The 20,201-nt window shown below is 53.0% G+C and overlaps 1 protein-coding gene across 2 annotated transcripts in view; it reads left to right on the forward strand.

The window, feature by feature from the left end:
- Positions 1-20,201, forward strand: part of AGAP3 (ArfGAP with GTPase domain, ankyrin repeat and PH domain 3) — a 153,564-nt gene that overhangs the window by 116,388 nt on the left and 16,975 nt on the right. For both annotated transcript variants that reach the window (XM_075082100.1, XM_075082099.1), the window contains exons 12-13: positions 14,255-14,428; positions 19,034-19,195. In XM_075082100.1, coding sequence (XP_074938201.1) covers positions 14,255-14,428; positions 19,034-19,195 — 336 coding nt within the window. The remainder of the gene's footprint in view (positions 1-14,254; positions 14,429-19,033; positions 19,196-20,201) is intronic.

A 20,201-nucleotide genomic window follows, 5' to 3' on the forward strand; every position in this document is an offset into this window, starting at 1 on the left:
TCCCTGCTCAAGGGACCAATACCTGTAACATCTCTGGTGGTTTACAATATTCTGTACTCCATAAAAGTGCTAGTTTTCCATAGCTTTCAGAGAGTTCATGAACTTTGGCTCATCCCCAGCTTTCAATAAAGGCCACATGGTCTCTGTGGATGTGCTAGCAGATACCAGACCCAGGATGGAGGTGCTTGCCAGCCATGTCTCTGAAGGCTGGCCGTGCTACTACCACCTCGTCAGCGGTCAGGCTCCAAGGTTATGCAGGGCCGTTGTAGCTGGGAGACTCAGGTTGTCTCCCTGAGGTTTTGTTAGGGACTCCTGCGGTGAATGGCAAACTGCTGCTCGTGATCTCTGTTTTCCCATCTGTACAACAGGAATGGCTATGCAGAGCGTTCCTGCTTCCCAGAGGGACATCTACTCCCGTGTCCTCCCCACAGCTCCCAGGGACAGAGTACAGCAGCGTGTCATGCTTCCTAAATTGCTGAGCAAGGCCACTGTCACTGGGTGTTACCATGACATGCCCTGTCATGGTGCCAGTATTTGTGGTATTGCGACATACTCCATCCTTAGGTTTTGTCAGGGTTTTGTCGCCCTTCAGATGGCCAGCTGATGCGCTCGAGCCTGGAGGTAGGCAGTGGAATGATTTTTCCAGAATGAGTCTGCCCTTGTGGGAGGAAGTAAGTGCTTTCTACCAGGGATGAAATCAGATACGGTAAGGTGTTTGAGGTTTATCTGGGGTGGCAAAGGTGTATACCAGCACTGCAGGTCTGAATTGGGGCATGCTGTGGCACATCAGCTGAAACTGCTGATATCTTGGTTGTAAAGTGGAAAGGCCCACTGAGCTGCTCAGCTGAGATATCCTGGACTCTGCGTGAATATGCAAAGCTGTTACTGAGTTGTGCAAATTGGATTGTGTTTGCACCAGCCAAGAGAGGAGAGATGTGGGGGTATCTGTGAGGCAGAGCAGCAAAGAGCAACTCAGATGAAATCCCTTACGAAAACCCACAGCCTGTATACAGTCTATAGCAGCTCCTTGCCTGCCAGCCTACATTCCTCCAGAGTCTGTCCTCATTACATCTGAAGACTGTTTTATCTGCACTGGAGCTATTATGTGAAAATACTGGTAGCCTATTCAGTCATACAGAACAACTATTACTGTTGTATCACTTTCCAGTTGTACTGGTGACTCTGCAGACATTTGCAAAGATGCTACTGTTCTCAGAGACTTGATGACCCAACTATCTTGAGCGTATTAAGTAGCTTCATCTATTGCTTGGTTTCCAGAAGGGCCTCGTGCTCCCCTTGTCAGAGCGTGACTCCTCTATGGAGCCGATGGGCCAGGAATCATGCCTGGGAGCCGAGCTGCCTGCTCCCACTGTTCCTGGGAGCCAGTAGAAGTAGAAGTAGAAGCTGTCACCCAGCCATGAAAATGAGGTTTCAGCTCCTGCCCAGTGGCCAGTGTTCTGTACAAGCATGGGGAGAAAGGCAGCACCTTCTTGCTCCAGACCTGCTCTTTTTGCAGGCTTACTTTGCCGGGAATCTGGCTGCTGTTCTCTATTTTGACCTGCCAGTTGCTAGAGGTTTCTGTCCAGAACCTGTTCTATCTTTGCCCATCTTTTAGAGAGCTGCTTACCCATCCCTCTGCTTTCTACGTCCGCACCCAGAGCCTTGCTGCCTGGGAGGTGTGAGCACCCAGCTCACTAGACTCGTAGGCTGGGCATCATGGACACACTGTATTGTGAGTTTTCGGACAAGGCAGCTCATCTGGTGTGTGACAGACTGCTCTTGCTATTCCTCTTCCAGTTTTCACCCTCATCCCCCGCTGCCTTCCAGCATATCCAACCCTTTCACTTTTTACCCTTTCGCCCACGGCAATGGTGTGACTCACACGTGGTCAGCAGTCGTGTTCTCCAGGAGTATGCAGGGTAGGCGTGCTGGGGTACAGCTGGTACCTGTGAGCTCGGGCTTCACCCAGACTGCAGAGCACCGCCCAGGGGGGCTGCCGTCGCCTGACAAACCCTGTGCCCACGGGAGATGTAGGACGTGCTCAGGTCTCTGCTCCACACTGCCCTCCAGGGAGCCCAGCCTCTGCAGCTCCAGCACCCCACACTGCATCTTGCCTCTAGACACAGGGCATGAGCCCCAGTGTCCCCACGAGAAGGACCTGCAGGTGCAGCCCTGCTCTGTGGCCACTGGTGCTGGGAGAGCATCCAGCCACGCTGGGCCCAGCAGTGCCATCACAGCCCTGGCTTTGCTGTGCATCCCCGGGAGGGGCTGCCCCCCTCCTTGTCCGGAGCAGCCAAGGAGCGAGGCTGTGTCCTGGTTGCCATTGCTCAGACCCGTCTCCCCCACGCGGAGCTCTGGCCCTCGGGGTGAGCAGCGCCATTAGCAGCGCGGGCAGGGAGAAGCTCGTGCGAGTTACCGGAGCACAGGAGGGAGCTGCCCGTGCTGGCTCCCCTCCCCACCCTGACTCTCTCTGCCCTCCCTGATGGGAAACCAGAGATTGATTTTCTCCAACCCAACAGTATAATCACTAACCCTAATTAGAGATAATTACTGGGACTTGATACACTTATTACTTGCTAGAACACTAAAGGACCTGTGCATTGCAGGGCTGAACAGGGAAAAAGGCCTCAGAGAAAGTGAGGAGGAGAGAAGAACAAGGCAGACAAAATGCTGTGATGATCAGAGCCCTGCCCAGGGATGATGGAAGTGCTGAGGGAAGCCAGATGGGCACGCAGCTTCGTCGCACAGGGGCAGCAAGCCAGACCCATTGGCTGCAGTTGCAGTTATAAGCATCCTGCATTTCTGAACATCTGGCTCTGGGTGTCTTGCACAGGGCACCTGGAAAAATGGAGAGGGTATAATTAGTAGCCACCTGTGAAAAATCTCAGTGTAAATAACTTGCCCCACATTGCCAAGGAAGACTGGGGCGACAGGGTAGCTGGTATTCTTCTGGGGTGGGCTGAGGACCTTTTCCAAAACACCACGCTTTCTCTTCCATGCAGACCATGCTTGTGCTGCAAAAGGCGAGAGGAGGGGAGCAAGCTTTTACAGGCAGCAAACTCATGCCCTTTCTGCTGTCACCCAGTCTTCCTGCCAGCTCATCCCTTCCTGAGTGCGGTCCTGTTTTGAGCCCCCCTTCCTAGCCTCTCCTCTGCTGCTCTGCACTGCAGGCACATGGGTCGGTGGCTGGGGTTGTCATTCTGCTGCTGGACAGTGAGGTGTCCCAGAAGAAGGTGCAAAACCCCATTACTGACAGACGAGCGATAGAGTCATCCTGTTACAGGCTTGCTCCAAGTACAGTTTTTCATATGACTGAATCTTCTCATTGTTAGGGACCTGCCCAGAGCCACGGGGTGTGTTTTGGCTGTTTGTCCCTGGCAGGAGCAGTGCTGGCTCTGACCCCTCCTAGGGACCTGGGCCGCACTTCAAGCTGATCTGCAGTCTCTCTTGGTATTGTGCACACTGGGCGGTTGTGTTGCGGTGTGCCAGGCAGCCTCTGCGGACAAAGCAAGCAGGGTTGTGTAAAACATGTTGGGAGCGATTAGCTTAGAAACGGAAGTTATGTAAGAAAATAAAATACAATTCTAACATACGCTGGATGGCCTTTTCAGACGCTAGCGTTCGTGAGCTGTGTGCACATGCTGGTTTTTCATCATTCACTGCAGTCCTTGTCCAGGTCCACATTTCTGCAGCAAACCCAGAAAGTTCTGGGTCTGCTTCCTTCCCTCCTGCAATTTTACGTCAGGCTCAGCTTCCTCCTTCTGACTGTGAATGCAAAAGGTGATTCGTATTGTTGCAACCTGTCATGAGCGTGTCTCCCACCGCCGTCTTTGTGATCTCTTTTGGACTTTTCAGCTGCACAGTATCTTCTCTGGTTTGTATTTTGAGCAGTATTACTTGTACATTTTCTGCAGCTTATGTATGATTTCAGGTTTCTACAGAGACTGTAAGAGACACCTCTGGTCACATTAACAGACCAGGAGAGAGATCTGAAACAAGGACCGTTTTTCCTTCATCCACCCCCCACTGCTCACTTCCAGCACTTTGGTCTGCGTGTCTCAGAAGGAGTTTCTAAAGTATTTCACTATGACATGTTGGAGAGTAAATTACATTATCATGGTGATACTCACCCAAGGACTTAGCCAAGTCCTTCAGCTTCCTTACACTTTCTGAATCCTGTTGGTTCAAAGAAGCAATGCAGCCCTCATGGAGAATGCTGTAGTTACCCTCATCTAAGCAGATGGGGAGAATTAATCACAAAACTAAAGTTTAGTGGTGGCTTAGGTAAAAGTAACCTTGACTTCATTGTACTGCTGTTCAGGCAGAGTGAAATTCAAATCAGAAATAAAAAGTATTAAACACACACGCACAGACACACACACAAAAATATATATATATCAGAGCCAATTTCACAAAGCTGAAAGCAATTATGAGCCAGATCATTTGGGAGAAAGGACTTAAACAGAAAAAATACGAAGCATAATTAGGAGTTTTTAAAGAACATTTTACTGGATACCAAAAAGTTAAAATCAAAAGGAAGATTGCACTGCTTAAAAATGTATTAATCTGGTTAAGAGGAGATGCAAACTGTTCATTCTGTCTCGGTCCAGATAGCAAAGAATGCACAGGAACAAAAGAAAGTGGAGGGAGCAAGCTGTAGTGTGCTAACGTATTCTGTACCTCAGTGTATCTGTATCTCTGTGTATATAAAAAGCAATAAAAAAAGGGGCAACGTAATAAAGTAGTCAATAAGTATTGAGCAGAAGTTGAAAGCTCCGGTAGGTAGATAGCTGATAACACCAGTGTGGTCCTGCATGGCCAGCTGGAACCACGGGTAGAGGCGCTCTCTGCCATTTAGCCCTTTGCCAGAGCTCCACAGACTAACATCCGCCGTGAGTGATTAATTATGAGCAGCCCTCAAAGTGACCCTTTTGGCTTTGTGGGAAGCATTCCAGCTCCTGACGTTCCCAGACTTGCTCTGGTTACAGCCGCACAAAGGGTTTGTTTCACCGTTTTATCTGGGTTCATTGCTTGCGGAGAAGTCGTGCACCTTGTGCCTGCCCCGCTTCCCCAGGCCACGCTTAGTACCAGCCAAATTTAGGAAAGAAGTTAAATACATTTAGCAAATGATGCTGTTGATTAAGAACTTAGAAACAAAGCCACCAGTGAGATAAGAATCCCAGGACACTACAGTTGCTGGGTACGCTGCCTTTCTCTGTAGGGACATCAGTGCCTCAGCTGATGGGAAGACCAGCACTGCCTGCCCCGTCTGAGAGCTTCCTAGTCTGCAGGCTGCCTGAGTCTGTCATCTCTTTTGCCTTTCTCCTAGAGGGAAACCTCTCTTTCCTGCTCTCTCATAGCTACTTTACTTGGGAAAAAAAAAAGATGGATCTTTCATCTTAGTTCCTCCTCCGACACAGATCCAGGTGTTGAGCTCAGAGCAGCTCCTGTGTCCTCCCTGGTGCATTTTCCTGTTCAGGTCTCGGCAGTGCAGCCTGCAAATGCAGCGGGGTCTCCTTTACCACCACTCGATGTGTCTTGACTTTACACGTGGCTTGAGCCTTGTACGTGGTGAGCTTCTGCTGGAGTGGCTGCCTTGTCCACAGCATCTTCATCACTGACGTTTAGTATTTTTAGCCTGGGAATCGTGAGAGTAGTCACTGTTCGTCCGTCTTGCCAAGTTCCTAGTCTTCAACTTTTACATGTTCCATGAAGACTCTACGTAACATACAAATAAGAGTGATGGATTTAGTATCTGAAACTCATTTCCCAGCTCACCTTTTCCCCTCTTGGCTAGTTTCAGGAGCCTACATTACCATGGCTGCACAAGGGGATACAGAAAACATAACCAGCAGAATTAAAGACAGTGAAAAGGTTTTTTTTTCAAGTTTATGAGGAACTAATGAATCCTAAAACAGCATTCATTCATTACTGTAAGGAAATAGCAGAATGGTTAATAAAGAAAAAAAGAGAGAAGTATTCAGTGAACAGTCCTGTTTGGTGTCTGGGAAGAGGCAAGATGATGTATCTTATCATAGAATGATGAATCCTTCATATTCCAACTGTAATTAGGAAGCATATTAAACAGCAGGTAGGAGATTTAGACGTGTTTGAATCAGCAAGTCTGAATTATTTAATTCAGGAATTCTAGAAGACGTGGTCACAGTCTGTGAATTGTTGATGGTGACTGTCAGTTTTGGGTTGGAGAGGACTTCTAGAGGGCTGCTGTTCATGTTTTTCACGTGTGCACAGTATGAGAATGAAACCAACAGATGGAAAGGGCTCAGAAAGTAGCTGTAAAAACAACGAAAGCTTGCAAAACGCGCCTCGTTGTGAAAGATTCAAGGAGCTTGATTTGTTTTGTTTATCAGAGAAAAGGTTAAGAGATTATTTTGTAAATACCTATACAGGAACAAAAACTTGGTAAGAGAGAGCTCTTTATCAGCTAAAAATATACCAAGATTCAATGACTAGTAGCTGAAGCAAGACAATTCAGACTAGAAATAAGGTGCAAATTTCAACAGTGAGGGTAATTAACTACTGGAACTACTTATCAAGAGTTGCTGTGATTTCTCTGTCGCTGACAATATTCTAATCAAGATTAGAAGATTTTCAAAAAGATGCGTTGTAGTTCAGGCAGGAGTAAATTAGTGGAAGACCTATGGTGTAATTTTATGCTATGCAGAAAAGATCAGACAATCAGAGGGCTCCTTCTGGCTGCTTCTGACTCCCTGTCCAGGTGTGCTGTCGCTTATTCTCCTGGCGAATTCGCCTCTTCCCCACGCAACTCTGGCTGCCCTTCCTTGGCAGCGGAGCAGCGTGGTGAGCAGACACGCTCCAGCAGGCTCCACGGACGCTGCGTGAGTGCTTGGTTTGGGCAGAGCTCAGGCTGGAGAAGGACTGAGCAGCTGCGGCTGCGTGAGGTTCCCAGGCTGTTGGTGTGCTCTTGGTGCCGGCGGATTTTGGGGGCAGCCATCACTGCAGTACCTGTTCTCAGGCTTCCCCGGTTTGCTGGGGTCCTGCTACCTCTGTATGTAGTCAGCCACCACCTGAACCAGAGATGAGTCTGGTGTGTTGGCGTGAGATGATTGCCTTTTCTCATGTGCCCCTGCGTTCTGGCTGGGAGATGGGAGTATGAGACGGTAACCGTGTCATGGTCAGCTCTTCCCATCCCGCTGCAGGCAGTTTGGTTTTTCAGTTCTCCCACAGATGTCTGGGCTATGCAGAGCTGTTTCTTCTCGTGGTTTGTACCCACCACGGGTTGGCTTTGGTAGGAGCCAGGGTGTTACATAGTCACTTACCATGTGCATATGTCCAAAAACGTGCTCTCCAAATGCGGTGCTAAGAAAGGAGGGAGATTCCCCTGTGTCAGAGCATCTGCGAGGCCCAGTGAAAGGCAATGGCTCCCGCTGTGTGCAAGCTGGCAGATCCCGACGGCCTTGCTCAGAAGCAGGGCTGGGAAGCCTGGGTTGCCTGCAGTTTGGATCAGTGATTTCGCACAGACATTCGCTGGGAAGGACATCTGCATCCCAAAACACGGCCCACCATGCTTGTGGGGCTGTATAGGTGCTCGGCGTTGTTGCCATCTCCCAAGGAGAACTTGGGAGCTGATGTCTTTCAAACGGCATGTCTCCATCCTGGTGCTTCTGGTTGATACAAGCTAGCCTGCACTTTTTGGCCTCGTTACTGGTAGTGATTGTTCAAGAGGAAGGAACTGAGGCTGTCCAGCAAAACAGCATGCAGTGTTTGGTTCTGAAAACCAACCTGACTGAGAGTCTTCTGGCTCCAGACCTGCTCCGGGGGTGGGGGCAGCTCTGGGAAAGGCAGCCGCAGGGTGCTCCCAGGACAGCTGCATTCCTGCGTACACGGCAGCTGACCGCCCATTGATGGAGAGTGGTGAATTATGTCTTTACCAGCAGGGATTTCACAGGCAGTCAGCTTAACCAGGCTCATTGGCTCTCACCTCCCCTCAAGAACCAGTTGGTTTCTCGGAACTGAGGAGTTTCCCACCAGCTGGAGATGGGTACCCGTCCAGCCTGCGCCATGCAGCCCAGGGGCCACGTCTTGGGGTCCAGAGCAGCCGCGGCTGCCCCGTGCACATGGCTTTTGGGGAGGCTTTGAGACGTGCTCTGGCTGAAAACCAACAGAGTACTTGAGAGTCAGTACACTAAGGTGACTTCCAGTAATTCTAATTTTTGTTTGGAATAAATGACAATCAGTTGGCAACGAGTACCTTAAAGTTTTGGTTAATGGCTGATGGTCACCGATGACTCTTTGGGATGTGGTTTGGCGGATGGTGAATAGCATTAATTTGCAGTGTGCTGTTGGCCTACTGCAGTACAAGAGAAAACTGGGTTTGCTTCGTGCCAGGGTGTCCCCACTAGGGATCCTGGGCTGACGTCCGTCACCACCTTATGCCATACGGCCAGCAGTCTGTGCTGCAATGTGGCGTGGAGGTGGTGTCCCTCTTCCTGTGCTGACACTTCAGAGAAAAGATCTGTGTTGTCCTTGGCCATAGAACGAGGGGGAATTCCCAAACTGCTATCTGGCTTGTGCCTTTTTAAAATTCAGCATACCCCTGTTCTCCAAAAGAACCCTGCTTCTTCCACATGGTAAGGTCCTGGTTGCAGCCACCCATGTGCCCCAGGAGAGCAGTGCTGGGGTGGGGATGCACAGTCAGTGCTCCTCGCAAAGACATAACTGCAGGCAATCGTCTGTCCCTGCCCTTAGCTCTGCAGGGCTTCGAGGAAATCACAGCATGCAGACGGTCAGGGATCTGTCCCTTCATGTTTCTGGGAGGCAGAGGAACATGCAAGCAGTCTTAGCTGAAATGAGGTACCCAGCCAGTCTCCTGCCTTCTCTGAAAACACCTGACACTACTGCTGCAGCCTGTGCTAGTGGTGGCTTCATACACAGACAAAGAGTGTGTTGGGATAGTGCAGCTGAGAAACGATGGACTGAAGAACTGGGGCCAAGCTGTATGCACAGGTTGAGGCCCATCCGTGAGTAATTACGCTGTGCCAGAACTGAGAGCGAAGCTCGCTCCAGGCAGCAGCCACTGGTTCGGAAGCCTGCTGAATGAAATAGGTGACAACTCGGATTTCATGGGAGCTCCAAACTTCTCAGTGTTTCCTCTGCTACCAGCTCATTTTGCTGTGCACAACTTCAGGTCACCACGTCCAGCCAAGCCATCCTGACTGCAGGAGTGTAGCTGGTGTGCGGAAGCACAGGCAGAGCAGAATTTAGCTGCCATCTGACCATCCTCCTGTTGGCCACATTTTAATGTTGAATAAATACAGCGAGAGACAGCTGTTCCTTTGAGTTATTGCCAGGCAGGGTCTGAGGCTGTGAAGACGTTTTTGTGTTGCAGTCTGCTGTGTGCATTGGCCAAAGGAGGATGAACCTTCGGGACCCTTTCTCATGTTGAAACGGCACTAATCCTGGGTTGACAGCGTCAAACGCAGCAAAGAGATTAGGCCAGGACCATAATCACTGGTATCTTTGCCTGCTGGTGCACAGAGTGTATCCATCTCTGCTGCTGAAGCAGTCTCCCTTCCATGTCCTGGCCAGACTACAGACACTCAGCACCCAGGACATGTGCATCAAGGAGACATCTGGCTCCACCGGGAGCTTGCTCAGAAGAGGGTGTCGGATGCTGATGGTAGGAGGTAGCGCTGATGTGTCACAGCTTGATTTCTTCTGTGCTGGTCAGGTTCAAGAGAAGGAAGTAGTTCTTTCCTGAATGAAGTTGTCAGGGATGTAGGTATTTCTGTTTTACTCCTGTTAAAAAGGTATGTGACTTAGCATGTCCATACACTCTGTGTTGCTGTTACTGGCAGTCTGCGGTAGTTCAGGACAGGAGGCTGTAGGATGTGGGCAGGTAGGCTAATAGGATTAGTAGGAATGGAATGTCACCTTTTCTGTACCTGTTCTACCTTGAATTAGTTTTTTTCACGGTGGTAGTTTGTGCATGAGGATCTAGGTGAGGTCTCATATCAGCTTGTGCAGAAAGCGTGCGTTGCTTCCCGGTTACGTGAGACATTCCTCACCTTGCACACGTGGGGTCACATTCGACTTTCCAGCCTCGTTGGTGGTGTGGTTCGGTGGTGCTGTGGTGAGGCAATAGCAGAATTCCTTCTCCTCCGGTGTTCCCAGTTAGGATCCCCAGCCTAGTGCAGGCGTTCTTGTCACTGGGGTGTGATCCAAATCCCACGGAAAACAGTATATACTTTCCCAGGATTTTCTGAATCAGGTCCATTAGTTCCAGAGCACTAAATAAACTTTGTTGTGGTTTTGTTAGCTCCCTTCTCAAAATCATCTAGTCCAGCAGGACATTTTCATTGCCAAAATACTGGCAGTGCTTTGAATTTAATGCCACCAGCAAATTTCACCAGAACCCATGTATTATTTTGCAAAATTGCTGTTGAAAATGTTAAATATGTCCAACGTTTTATCCCAAGATCCTCGAGTGTCTCCACAAATGTTCTCCTTCCCAACTGACAGCATCCCTTTTTGCTAACTCACCTTTCTCCCGTTCTCTGTGCATCCGCACCGTAATGAAGAATTTCCAGTTTGCTCTGATTGACACTTGAATCTACTGAAGTCGCCAGACTGCCGCACTCCAAGCTTAGAAAAATGATGTTCTGTTTTTAGGTCATTTCCATTTACTGCCATGTCATCAGTTAGGCTTTACTTAAAAAGGCATCACGAAGCCTTGCCTGCTGGTGAGGTCACACTAACATGTCAACACGAATCTCATTTTTTTGGGTCTTGAGGAAACAGTGATTGGGAGAGCTTTACTTGAAGGACTGTAGGCAGGGTCAGGGAGAGTTCAGTTCCTGGTGGCTTTGGCTCAGAGGCAGTTAGTATTTTACATGTAGCCTTTTATTCACCTTTCACTTTGCTTGCTTAATTTAAAGGGAACATGTCCAGCAGCTGGCAGTGGTGTCAATGCCAAAGGGATGCAATTCCTGAGGGCTCTAGCCTTGTTGGGACCACCTTGCAGATCCCTGGGACCAGCCAGAGGTGCGTAGCCGAGAGGTCTGTGAGCCAAGCACGCAGCCAGGCTGTGAGGCCGTTTCTCTGCAGTTGGATGACTCCAGGCAGCTGGTGTAAAGTGCGGGGAGCTCCTGGAGAGACTGCAGAAGCTAATAGAAGCTGTTCGCGGCAGTTGTAGCAGCACTGTTTTGTTTCAAAATGAAATTTTCAAATTGACACCGCTTCTTCATGGCACGCGCTGCTGGCAAGGCAGGCGTCGGAGGGCAGGCATTGAGGAGGCTCGTGCTGGGCGCCCACGTGGGGTCGAGTGGTCGCCTTGGGGTGCGGTGTGGGCTCTGAGTGCGTGTCAGTGGCTTTCCCAGGCATGTCTTCTGCACACACTTGACGTCCTGCGGGCCCAGTGCGGGTCGCACCGCAGCTGTGGCCGCCTGCTCTGGCAGCATGGTGTGCTCCCAGGGTGGCTGCCAGCGAGCCGAGCGGGGCTCTCAAGGCGCCTGGGGATGCTGCTCTGTGAGTCTGACCACAGCAGCCTTCCTTTCCTGCTGCCGGCACTGGTTCCCGCTGCCCAGCCTCGCTCACCACACGGTGCCACGTAACTGAGGTCTGTCGCTGCGGGCAGGTTTGGAGGGTGCCTTGGCCACGGCAGGGCGGCATGTCCCTGGCTCTGGTCCGGGCTGGGGTCACTTGGGTGTTTGTGGCAGCCCATGCTGCTCCTCGGAGATACGATGGAAGGGCACGTGCCCGCAGGCTGGGGCTCCTGGTGTGGCTGGGGCTCCCGGCGTGGCCGGGGTGGAAGCACAAGGGGTAAATCTGGGCACACTGGGGGCCTGCAGGACTTCCCTCTCTGCTGGAGGAGCTTCTCCCAGGCATGCTGCACTCCTGCTGGTTGCCTCCCTCCCCTCCATTGCTGTGGCGATAGACACATGCTGTGTGCGCCACCTGGCACGGGGCCGGCAGGCACTGCCTGAGCTCTGGGGGCAGCCTGTCCCGTCCCATCCTGTCCCAGTACGGCAGTGCAGTTCCCAGGACCCAGCTCTTCCTGGTCCCGGGAGAGCAGCGTTGTCCCTGCTCCAGTGGCAGCAGGCTCCCTCCCACGAGGAGGCGAGAGGAGATGGATGCGGCAGTCAGGAGCGGAGCGCCAGCTAATTACCCTTCCGAGTGTGTCTTGTAAATTAAGGGCTAATTAGAGGCAAAGTCAGTGTCATGGTTTTACACGTGTTTCTGTGGTGCTGAACAAGGGGAGGGAGGGGGAGCGTGCGGCAGCCAGGCTGGAGGCAGACAAGCCAGCGGCTCTGCTGCTCCTGCCCCGTGGGCTGAGGTCCTGGCAGCTCGGGGCCGCAGGGCGCCGTGGCCCTGCGAGCCCTGCGACAGCACGGCCAGGGCAGGCAGGGGCTGCAGGCAAGGCTTACGGATAGTCCCTATGCAGAGCAGCAGAGAAAGGGGAGTTTGGGTCCAGGCTGGGTACATGGAAAAGGAGGATGGGAGGCACCTGCTGTGCTGGCAATGAATGAAAGGTGCTCAAGGATGGCAGGCACACCTGGTGCAGGGTTGATAGCCCACATCACCCCTCCTTGGATCAACTTGTAGTGGGGGGAATTCGGGTTTCTTGAGCTGTTGTTTCAGGCACTCTGCAGCTTCAGGCAGCGCTCAGGCACCAGTGACATTCAAACCACATTTCTTAGGTTTTCGTGGAAACAGCAGGGGCAGAAACGTAAATTTATCTACAAAATCTGGGGCTCCACATGGGATTTTACAGGGCTCTGCTCTTTGTGGAGGGTGGCTGAGCACTGGAATAGGTTGCCCAGCAAGGGTATGCAGTCTCCTTCCTTAGAGACACTCAAAAACTGTGCAGACAGAGTCCAAGGCAACTGGCTCTGGGTCATCCTGCTCGAGCAGGGGTTGGACAGGTCAACTTCCAGAGGTCCCTTCCAGCCTCAGCCATGCCGGGATTCTGTGAGAGCAAAATGAGGCTGGTTTTACAGAGTGAGGACACAGTCAGGTGAGCTGTCCTGGCTGTAGCAGATCCAGCTGGGGACCTGCTCCTGCAAGTCTCTGCTCTCCAGCCTGCTTCTGTGAAAGGGTCCCACTTACATGCCAGTCCTGTGAAAGAAGTTGCTCGGTTTTCCCTAGCCCAGCTCCTTGCATGGCCGCAGAGTGGTCAGTTCTGGCAGGCCTGGGGCAAGCAGATGGGTCAGGCTGTGGATGAGCACCTCATCATCTGGATGCACTGCAGCTGGAGCCATTCAATGGGCCCTGCCCTCATCCATGGCCAGAAAGGCTGGTGTGGGAGTCCCAGCTCAGCACCTGCGCCGCTGGGCGTGGAAGGAGGAAAGGTAGCTTCAGAGTAGGGAAAGGGACCTTTTGCTCATCCCCAGGCTCCCAGAGCACTTGTTCTACAGTGGCTGGAGCTGAATGCCCTAAGGGAAGGCACAGGAAAGTGCTTGTAGTGGGCAGGTGTAGGGTAATCCCTCTAGGGCAGCATCATCATCCTTAACAGATTGCCGGCAGCCTTGAACAGCAAGATTTTTGCTCCCTGTCAGAGCTTCTCTGTTTACTATTCTGGAAATTTTTGATATTCTTGTAATCCAGAAATACTTGACCCATTTTGAATCTCTGAGTGATCTTGTCTTCTGTGACAGCCTCTAGTCCCAAAAATGCACCTTTCCTGGGGGGTTCAAGGTCTGGGCTCAGCTCAAGGGGTTTCCAGCTAGCAGGAAGAGGCTCTTCCACCCCCGATCCCCACCTTACAGACATCTGTTCCCCCACTTGTCCCTTTGACATCCTCCATGCGATGTTCCATTCACTCCTAGTGCCTGCAGCATGGTTGGGTTTCTTGTTAGGGACACACAAGGGATGAAGTTAAGGAGTGAGGATAAGCACGCTGGCTATGGGCTGGGTTTGTATTTGTCCAGGTGCTTGAGGCTATAGTGAAAATGGTGAGCGGACCATGAGCTCCAGCTGCACAATCTGGCTGGAGAGGAAATCTGTGTGCCGGCTATGCATCCCAGGGTGCTACACTGAAATACATCAAGCTGGGTGTCCCTCTGAGAAGTGGTGTGTTCTGAGCAGTGCTCTTTCATCACCACCTTTGGGCAGCGATTCACTGGCATCCCTTGGGAGAGGAGAGCCAAACAGAGCCTATCCTCATGCAGGGCCACATGGGGGCATGTCACATCAGGCACAGGACAGCTTTTCCTTCTTCCACCGTGCTTCAGAGCAGCAGTTGGTCTGTGCTAAATTCGTGCCTCTCTTGCAGGTGCTCCCCACTCAACCAGCAGTACCTCCCTGCACTCAGAGCGCTCCATCAGCGGCATCAACCTGGTGGGCTTCAGCTCAAAGCCAGATGGCATGCACCAGCGCTCCTACTCCGTCTCCAGCGCGGACCAGTGGAATGAAGCCGTGGCTATCCCTGGCAGCTGCCCCAACCCCTGTAAGTAGCACTCCCGACCCCGCTCCCCTCAGCTGCAGCGGGTGGGGAGGCTTGTATTGGTGATGGGGCAGTCCTGAGCTCTGCCCTGTGGCTGCAAGCCCAGAGTTTGCTCACGGGTGTCGGACACAGCCTTTGGGGCCTTGCTGGGACTGTCCACCTTTGTGAGGGTCAGCTGGCGGTGTCCAAACCTGGGGGAGAAGCTCTTCTGCTGGGCATGGTAAAGCGGTCTCCCTCCAGCCAAGGGATGCTGTTCTGTGGCAGGACTGTTCTGACCTCGCTCCTCTGCCTGCCCCGCTTGGCTCACTGTGCGAGGGCTAACCGTTGCTTTCCCCCATCTCTGCTCCTTGTCGGCACCCTCAGCTCCCAGATTTTGGGGCAGTTGAACGAATAGGAGTAATTCCTGTCTCTGGAGCACACACTGAGTGCAGCCTGCCCCCTCCCCCCACGCTCACTCGCTCTCTGTGATGTTTCAGGACAGTTGAGTGAATTAAAATAATTCATACATTTCCCAACGTAGCCACTTTGCCGAATTGGAAAATAAATGCTTTTGTGCTGCATTCATCACTCCTTCGTTCCTGGCTCTGCCGCCGCACTAAAAAAGCAGTTAAATGCACATCAAGAGTGGAGGAGCCATTTCCATGCCTGCTCGCCCCTTGTAGTTCTCATTAGCGCAGCAGCCGCCCCCCCGCTCGGTCCCAGGGGCTTTCGCAGTTTAAAGAGAGCCTCTTTATGATCATTACCGGAGTCCGACTGTGCGGGCGCCATTTGCAGCTGAGGAGGCTCCTCATTTGTAACTGTGAAAAACTATCAATTTCAGCGCGCCTGATGCAGCGGCTCCATCATTGGCCCCATCAGCTCCCTGCTGGAAGCGAATTAATCAGACTGTTACTGCTGATGGGGCAGCGCAGGCGATGGGAGCGGAAGGGCGCAGCTCTGAGCATTAATGTGCCGGCAGCCCCCCCCTCCCCTCGCCTCGGACACAGGGTGCAGCAGGGCAGCCCCCTGCTCCCCCAGCGCCGGAGGAAGAGAGCTGTGGGAGGGGACAGCGTTCTGCGCACTGCTTTGGACACAGGCACATCTGCTGGGGTGCTGCAGGGCCGGCGCCCCACGCCAGGAGAGGGGTACCACCACTGCCGGCGGTGCCTTGCCCTGCCCACAGGAGCCGTGCACGCAGGCAGCAGGAGCCTCCTGTGCCGACTGCCGAGCGTGCCCCTGTGCGTGCAGCAGCGAGGTCCACAAGCGCCTGTGGAGGTGAGCAGGCAGGCAGTGCTGTGGTCAGCACACACATTGCCTTTGCACAGGTGAATTCTGTGTCACAGCCCTTCTGGAGAGCAGCCGCCCCAGGGGCCGTCATGGCAGGTCTCATCCTCCTCCCAGCAGCCCTGCTGCAGAGCCCAGGGGCCCGGCGTGGCCGCGCTGTGTGTTTTGCTTGCCTTAGCTCTGGCCTGAGTGTCACACGAAAGCAAGCCGGCCTGTGCTCCCTGTCCATGGGAGGAGCCTGCTGCGTTTGTGGCCACCCAAAGCACTCTACCTCTTTCATGCAAAGTAACCTGGAGAGTGGTACTAACAGGAGCTGAGGTGCTGCTGCTTCTCCCTGTGGCATGGAGGGGCAAAATGTTGACCCTGTTAATTGTGTGATGGCTGCTTGTCCGCTCTGCCTGGGTCCCACTGCACTGTGCCAGACCCCGAGCCCTGTGGGTCAGTCCTGCCTTGCCCTGCCCTGCGTTAGTGGTCCAGAGACATGTCACTGGGCCAGCTGTGCTGAAGGGTCTGCGGGGTACGAGGGGCGACCAGCCTGGCTGTCCTGGGGGCCTCCTGGAGCAGCCTCCCTGTCCCTCGCCCAGGTCACAGCCCGTGGCACCGTCGCCACCGCGCTGGCAGGGGCAATGATTTGTACCTCCCAGCATCTGTCTCCCATTGCTGCTTGGGGCTGTTGAGGAAGGGCTGGGGCAGGCAGAGCCCTGGAGCAAAACCCTGGCCCTAGAGGGGTGGAGAGCAGCTCCCCGGGCTCCCGACAGGGCCCCTGTCGGCTGGAGCAGGCCTGGGCTGTGCTCACGCCGGGCTGGCGGCTCGCCGGGCTGGTACCTGCACAGCCACGGCTGGCAGAAGTGGGCTCTCAGCGTCAGGAGGGAGAGGGCTTTTGGCGGGGGCAGGTGGCGCGGCCCATGCGGCACGGCGGGCCAAGCCAAGGAGCATGTCCGCCCCTCAGCTGAGGGGTGAGCTAAGCCAAAGCAGGTGTGCCTCGCCCGCACCTGAACCCCAGCTGTGCCTGCGCAGCCCAGGTCTGTTCTCTGCGGTGTCTCCAGCTCTAGACGGCAGGGCTGGCGAATATTTCTGCAGACTTGCAGAATAAAGGGTGCAGGCTCCCCTCACGGCTTCTAGGGATGGGCTGTCTCCAACGGTTGTGCCCTGGAGAGCACATGGAAGAGGGGTGAGTCAGGCTGTACAGGTCACGTAAACATGCTCCAGCACATTTTGTGTTTGTCCTATATGGGAGGGCCTCTGTGGCCCACCCATGGGGACCCAGGGCTCCCCATAAGGCCAGCTGGTTTGGAGGGAGGAACCAGGAGGCCCCACGTGTGCCTGCGGAAGGGTTCCCATGGTGAGACGGGGACCTGGAAGTCCTCGGGTGGGTCAGAAGAGCTCACTTCTGTCCTGCTGGGGAAAAAGGGGGAGAGCAAGCAATACCTGATTTTGTAGAGGGAGTGTGTTTCACGTTCTGCCCCTGCCCCATTGCAGTCCCATCCCCATCCCATTGCGGGCCCTGGAAGCCCCCAGCTCCTCGGCTTTAGCTGCTGGGCAGTAAGAAGAACGGGGACATGGACGATCTCTGCTCTGCAGAGCAGGAGGTGTCAGCCCCACCACAGCCTGAAGGCACATTGGCAGGAGCTGCAGAAGGAAACAAACCCCCACACTGAGCCCAGGGGGGGGGCAGGATTCCAGCGGTACGTGGTTCGGCCCAGGGGGTGTCCTGGTGAACAGGTGGGCAGCAAGTGTAGGTTCAATGCACCATGTGTAGCCTCAGACGAGAAAGTTCAGGTCCCCTGAGACATCCAGGCTGAGGGATGAAGGTGCCTCACATCTGCTCTAAGCATAGTCCTGTATCAGTAATTTATATTTATAAAAATGGAGTCTGAATTTATTAGATTTATCTCTCTTAATTGTCAAGGGTGAACTATTTCCCTGTGGATAAATAGCAGCAGAAACACCCTACTAGTGCATGTCAAATGTTGCAGAAACCAGAGAAGGAAGAGCTCTGATACCGCATCGTCTCCCAGCCTTGCGAGGCGGGCACAGGCTGCACGCAGGACCTCTGCATGGGGCAGCTCCTGGCCACTGCCTGCAGCCCTCTCTGTCCCGCTGTTGGATGTTTGTCTTGCCGCGCAGAGACAGACCAAGCCCCAGAGAGCCAGTCTGACTGAACCGGGCTGAAAAGGGAGAGTAGAGGCTAGGCTGGAGTGGGAGAAGGGCTTGCCAAGTCATAGGCAGTCCCCACTGCTGGAGGGTGCTGCCCTTGTTAGATGCTGTGATCGCTTCCTTAATTTCAGGTGCCATGAAATGTAGAAATTGGAGACTGGGGCTTGACGGGAGACACTGGGTTGTTACAAAGAGGACGGCAAGCTGCCCAGGATGGAAGCAGGCTGGGAGCGGAGCTGCCATACATGCTCTGTGTGTGGGTGGACACCGGAGAGGCAGGAGTGTATTTCGGAGAGGGTTAACAGTGCAGCGAGGGCTCCTGCGCCTCCTTGCCTTCCCCGGAGTCTGCATTTTTATGCTGATTGGAAGCCTTCGCTGTGTGTGCTGCTGAAATTGAATGTCAGGCTTTTGATTTTGTTGCTGGTCTCTAATGAAATTTGACATTTAATGGTGAGTGCAGCGGCAGCGTGTGTGTGTGTGATCGGAGCTTGATTAGCGCGCTCTAATTGACAGTAATTAGGCAGCTCCCTGATTGTTTCTAATTCTGCTATTAATTGTAAGGAACAGTATGATTGAGGATAAATTTGGTGCGTTGCTGCTGGGGATGCAGCTTCTTCAGCTCCGTATCGGAAGCCTATTGAGACCATCATGCTCAGTTCCTAAGTGTGGCAACCCCAGTCACCTCGTTTGGCAGAGCGGTGCCGTGGGGGATCGATGCTTCTGCAGCAGCAGTTCAGATCCTGGGACCTGGATTGGCACCTGGGGGGCCTGAAAGCACCTCCTGGGACTGTCCCTTCCCAAAACACACACATTGCCCTGTGAGGGTGCTGCTGCAAGGCAGTATGCACAGGCACGTGCACTGAGGGGTTGGCATGTCAGGCTGCCCCCAGCGATGCCGCTCTGCTTGTCCCGGCCACGTAGATGCCAGCGCTGTCTCTGTGTGATCGTCCCGAATGAATCCCAGGGCAGAGCCGTACAGCGTGACCCTGCCGAGGCAGCCTGAGCCGGAGCGGGTGTGGGAGCTGCCCCGTGCGACGGGGCTGAGCATCGGTGCTGTCCTGTCTCGTGGGGCTGTGCATTTTCAGCCAGGCAGAGCACTGGGGCTGCCTCCAGCACGCTTGGTTGTCTCTAGAAAGAGCAGACTGTCACTGTCTTGCTGTACATTACTTTCTTTATCTTTGTTCCCAGCTAATGGTACTGCCGACTCTCTCAGCTCCAGCCCGAACATTTCCAGTGCTGCCAGCCCGAAGCTGGAGCCGCCTCCATCACCACATGCAAACAGGAAGAAGCATCGCAGGAAAAAGAGCACTGGGACAACTCGGCCTGATGGCCCCAGCACGGCGGCAGAAGGTAGGAAAGGTCTGCTGCCTGGGGGGCAGCTCCACCGGCTCAGAGCACAGGCACCCGGGAGTCCTGCAGGGCTCGTCGGGGACCTGGGGCTTGGAGCGCTCCTTGTTCAAGCCAGCTTGTGCTTAGGCAGAAAGGAACAACCCGCCTCTCTTGCTCTGCCCTTCATTTCTCACCTGCAGTGGAAGCAGGACTGCCATCACGCCTATGACAGCATATACTGTTAGTGGTAATAATAATTACTAACTGTATTAGCAGAGCTGAGAGCACACCACATAGTTAAGGCGTGCTTAACTATACTTAAGGTGTGCAGGCACTTTCTACCACAAGAAAGAACCTATTTCTGTTGGCTTCTAAATTTGCCAGACTTTCATCATTTAAGAGGCCTATGCCAGCCATCTGCCTCAAACTTTTGGAAAAGTTTACTTCAGGAAACCAGTTGAATATGTATCCTTCGCTTTGCCTGTGCTAAAATGCTGATGGTTTTTCTGTTGAGAAACTTTGGTGTCTCTGCGGTTCCTGAAGAGGGACCCAAAGCTTGGCAGGGAGCCTGCAAAGCACAGGGAGGTGCATCTTGCTGTGAAAAGGCGTCCAGATTTGTCCAGGTAGAGATTAGCTTGGCAACCATGTTCTGCAAAGCCTGCTTCTATGATTAGTGTCTGTGGAAAAAGCGATCCTCAGTCTTTAAGGTTTGACTTTATCCTAGATTATCCTGTCCCACAGCACTCAATAACCTTTTGTAGTAAAACAAAATAAAGATTTTATTCAGATGGCTAAAGGCAGGGAGAGAGGGTTTACGTACAAGTGTTTGAAACTAATGGCTACTGTAAAACAAACGAGAAAATTTAACCTGTACATTTGTTAGCCTGTACCTACAAAGCATGCTGCGGCTGTCCTGGCATCCTGCAGTAAATCACAGGTCAGCCTGTAGACCAGCAGCCCAGGTTTCCCAAGGCAGAACAACTCTTAAGTTCTCTCTCTTAGAAGCGTTGTGGTAATGATCCGCATA

This window comes from Phalacrocorax aristotelis, chromosome 2 (assembly GCF_949628215.1).
Source record: "Phalacrocorax aristotelis chromosome 2, bGulAri2.1, whole genome shotgun sequence".
In the NCBI taxonomy this organism is placed as follows: domain Eukaryota; kingdom Metazoa; phylum Chordata; class Aves; order Suliformes; family Phalacrocoracidae; genus Phalacrocorax; species Phalacrocorax aristotelis.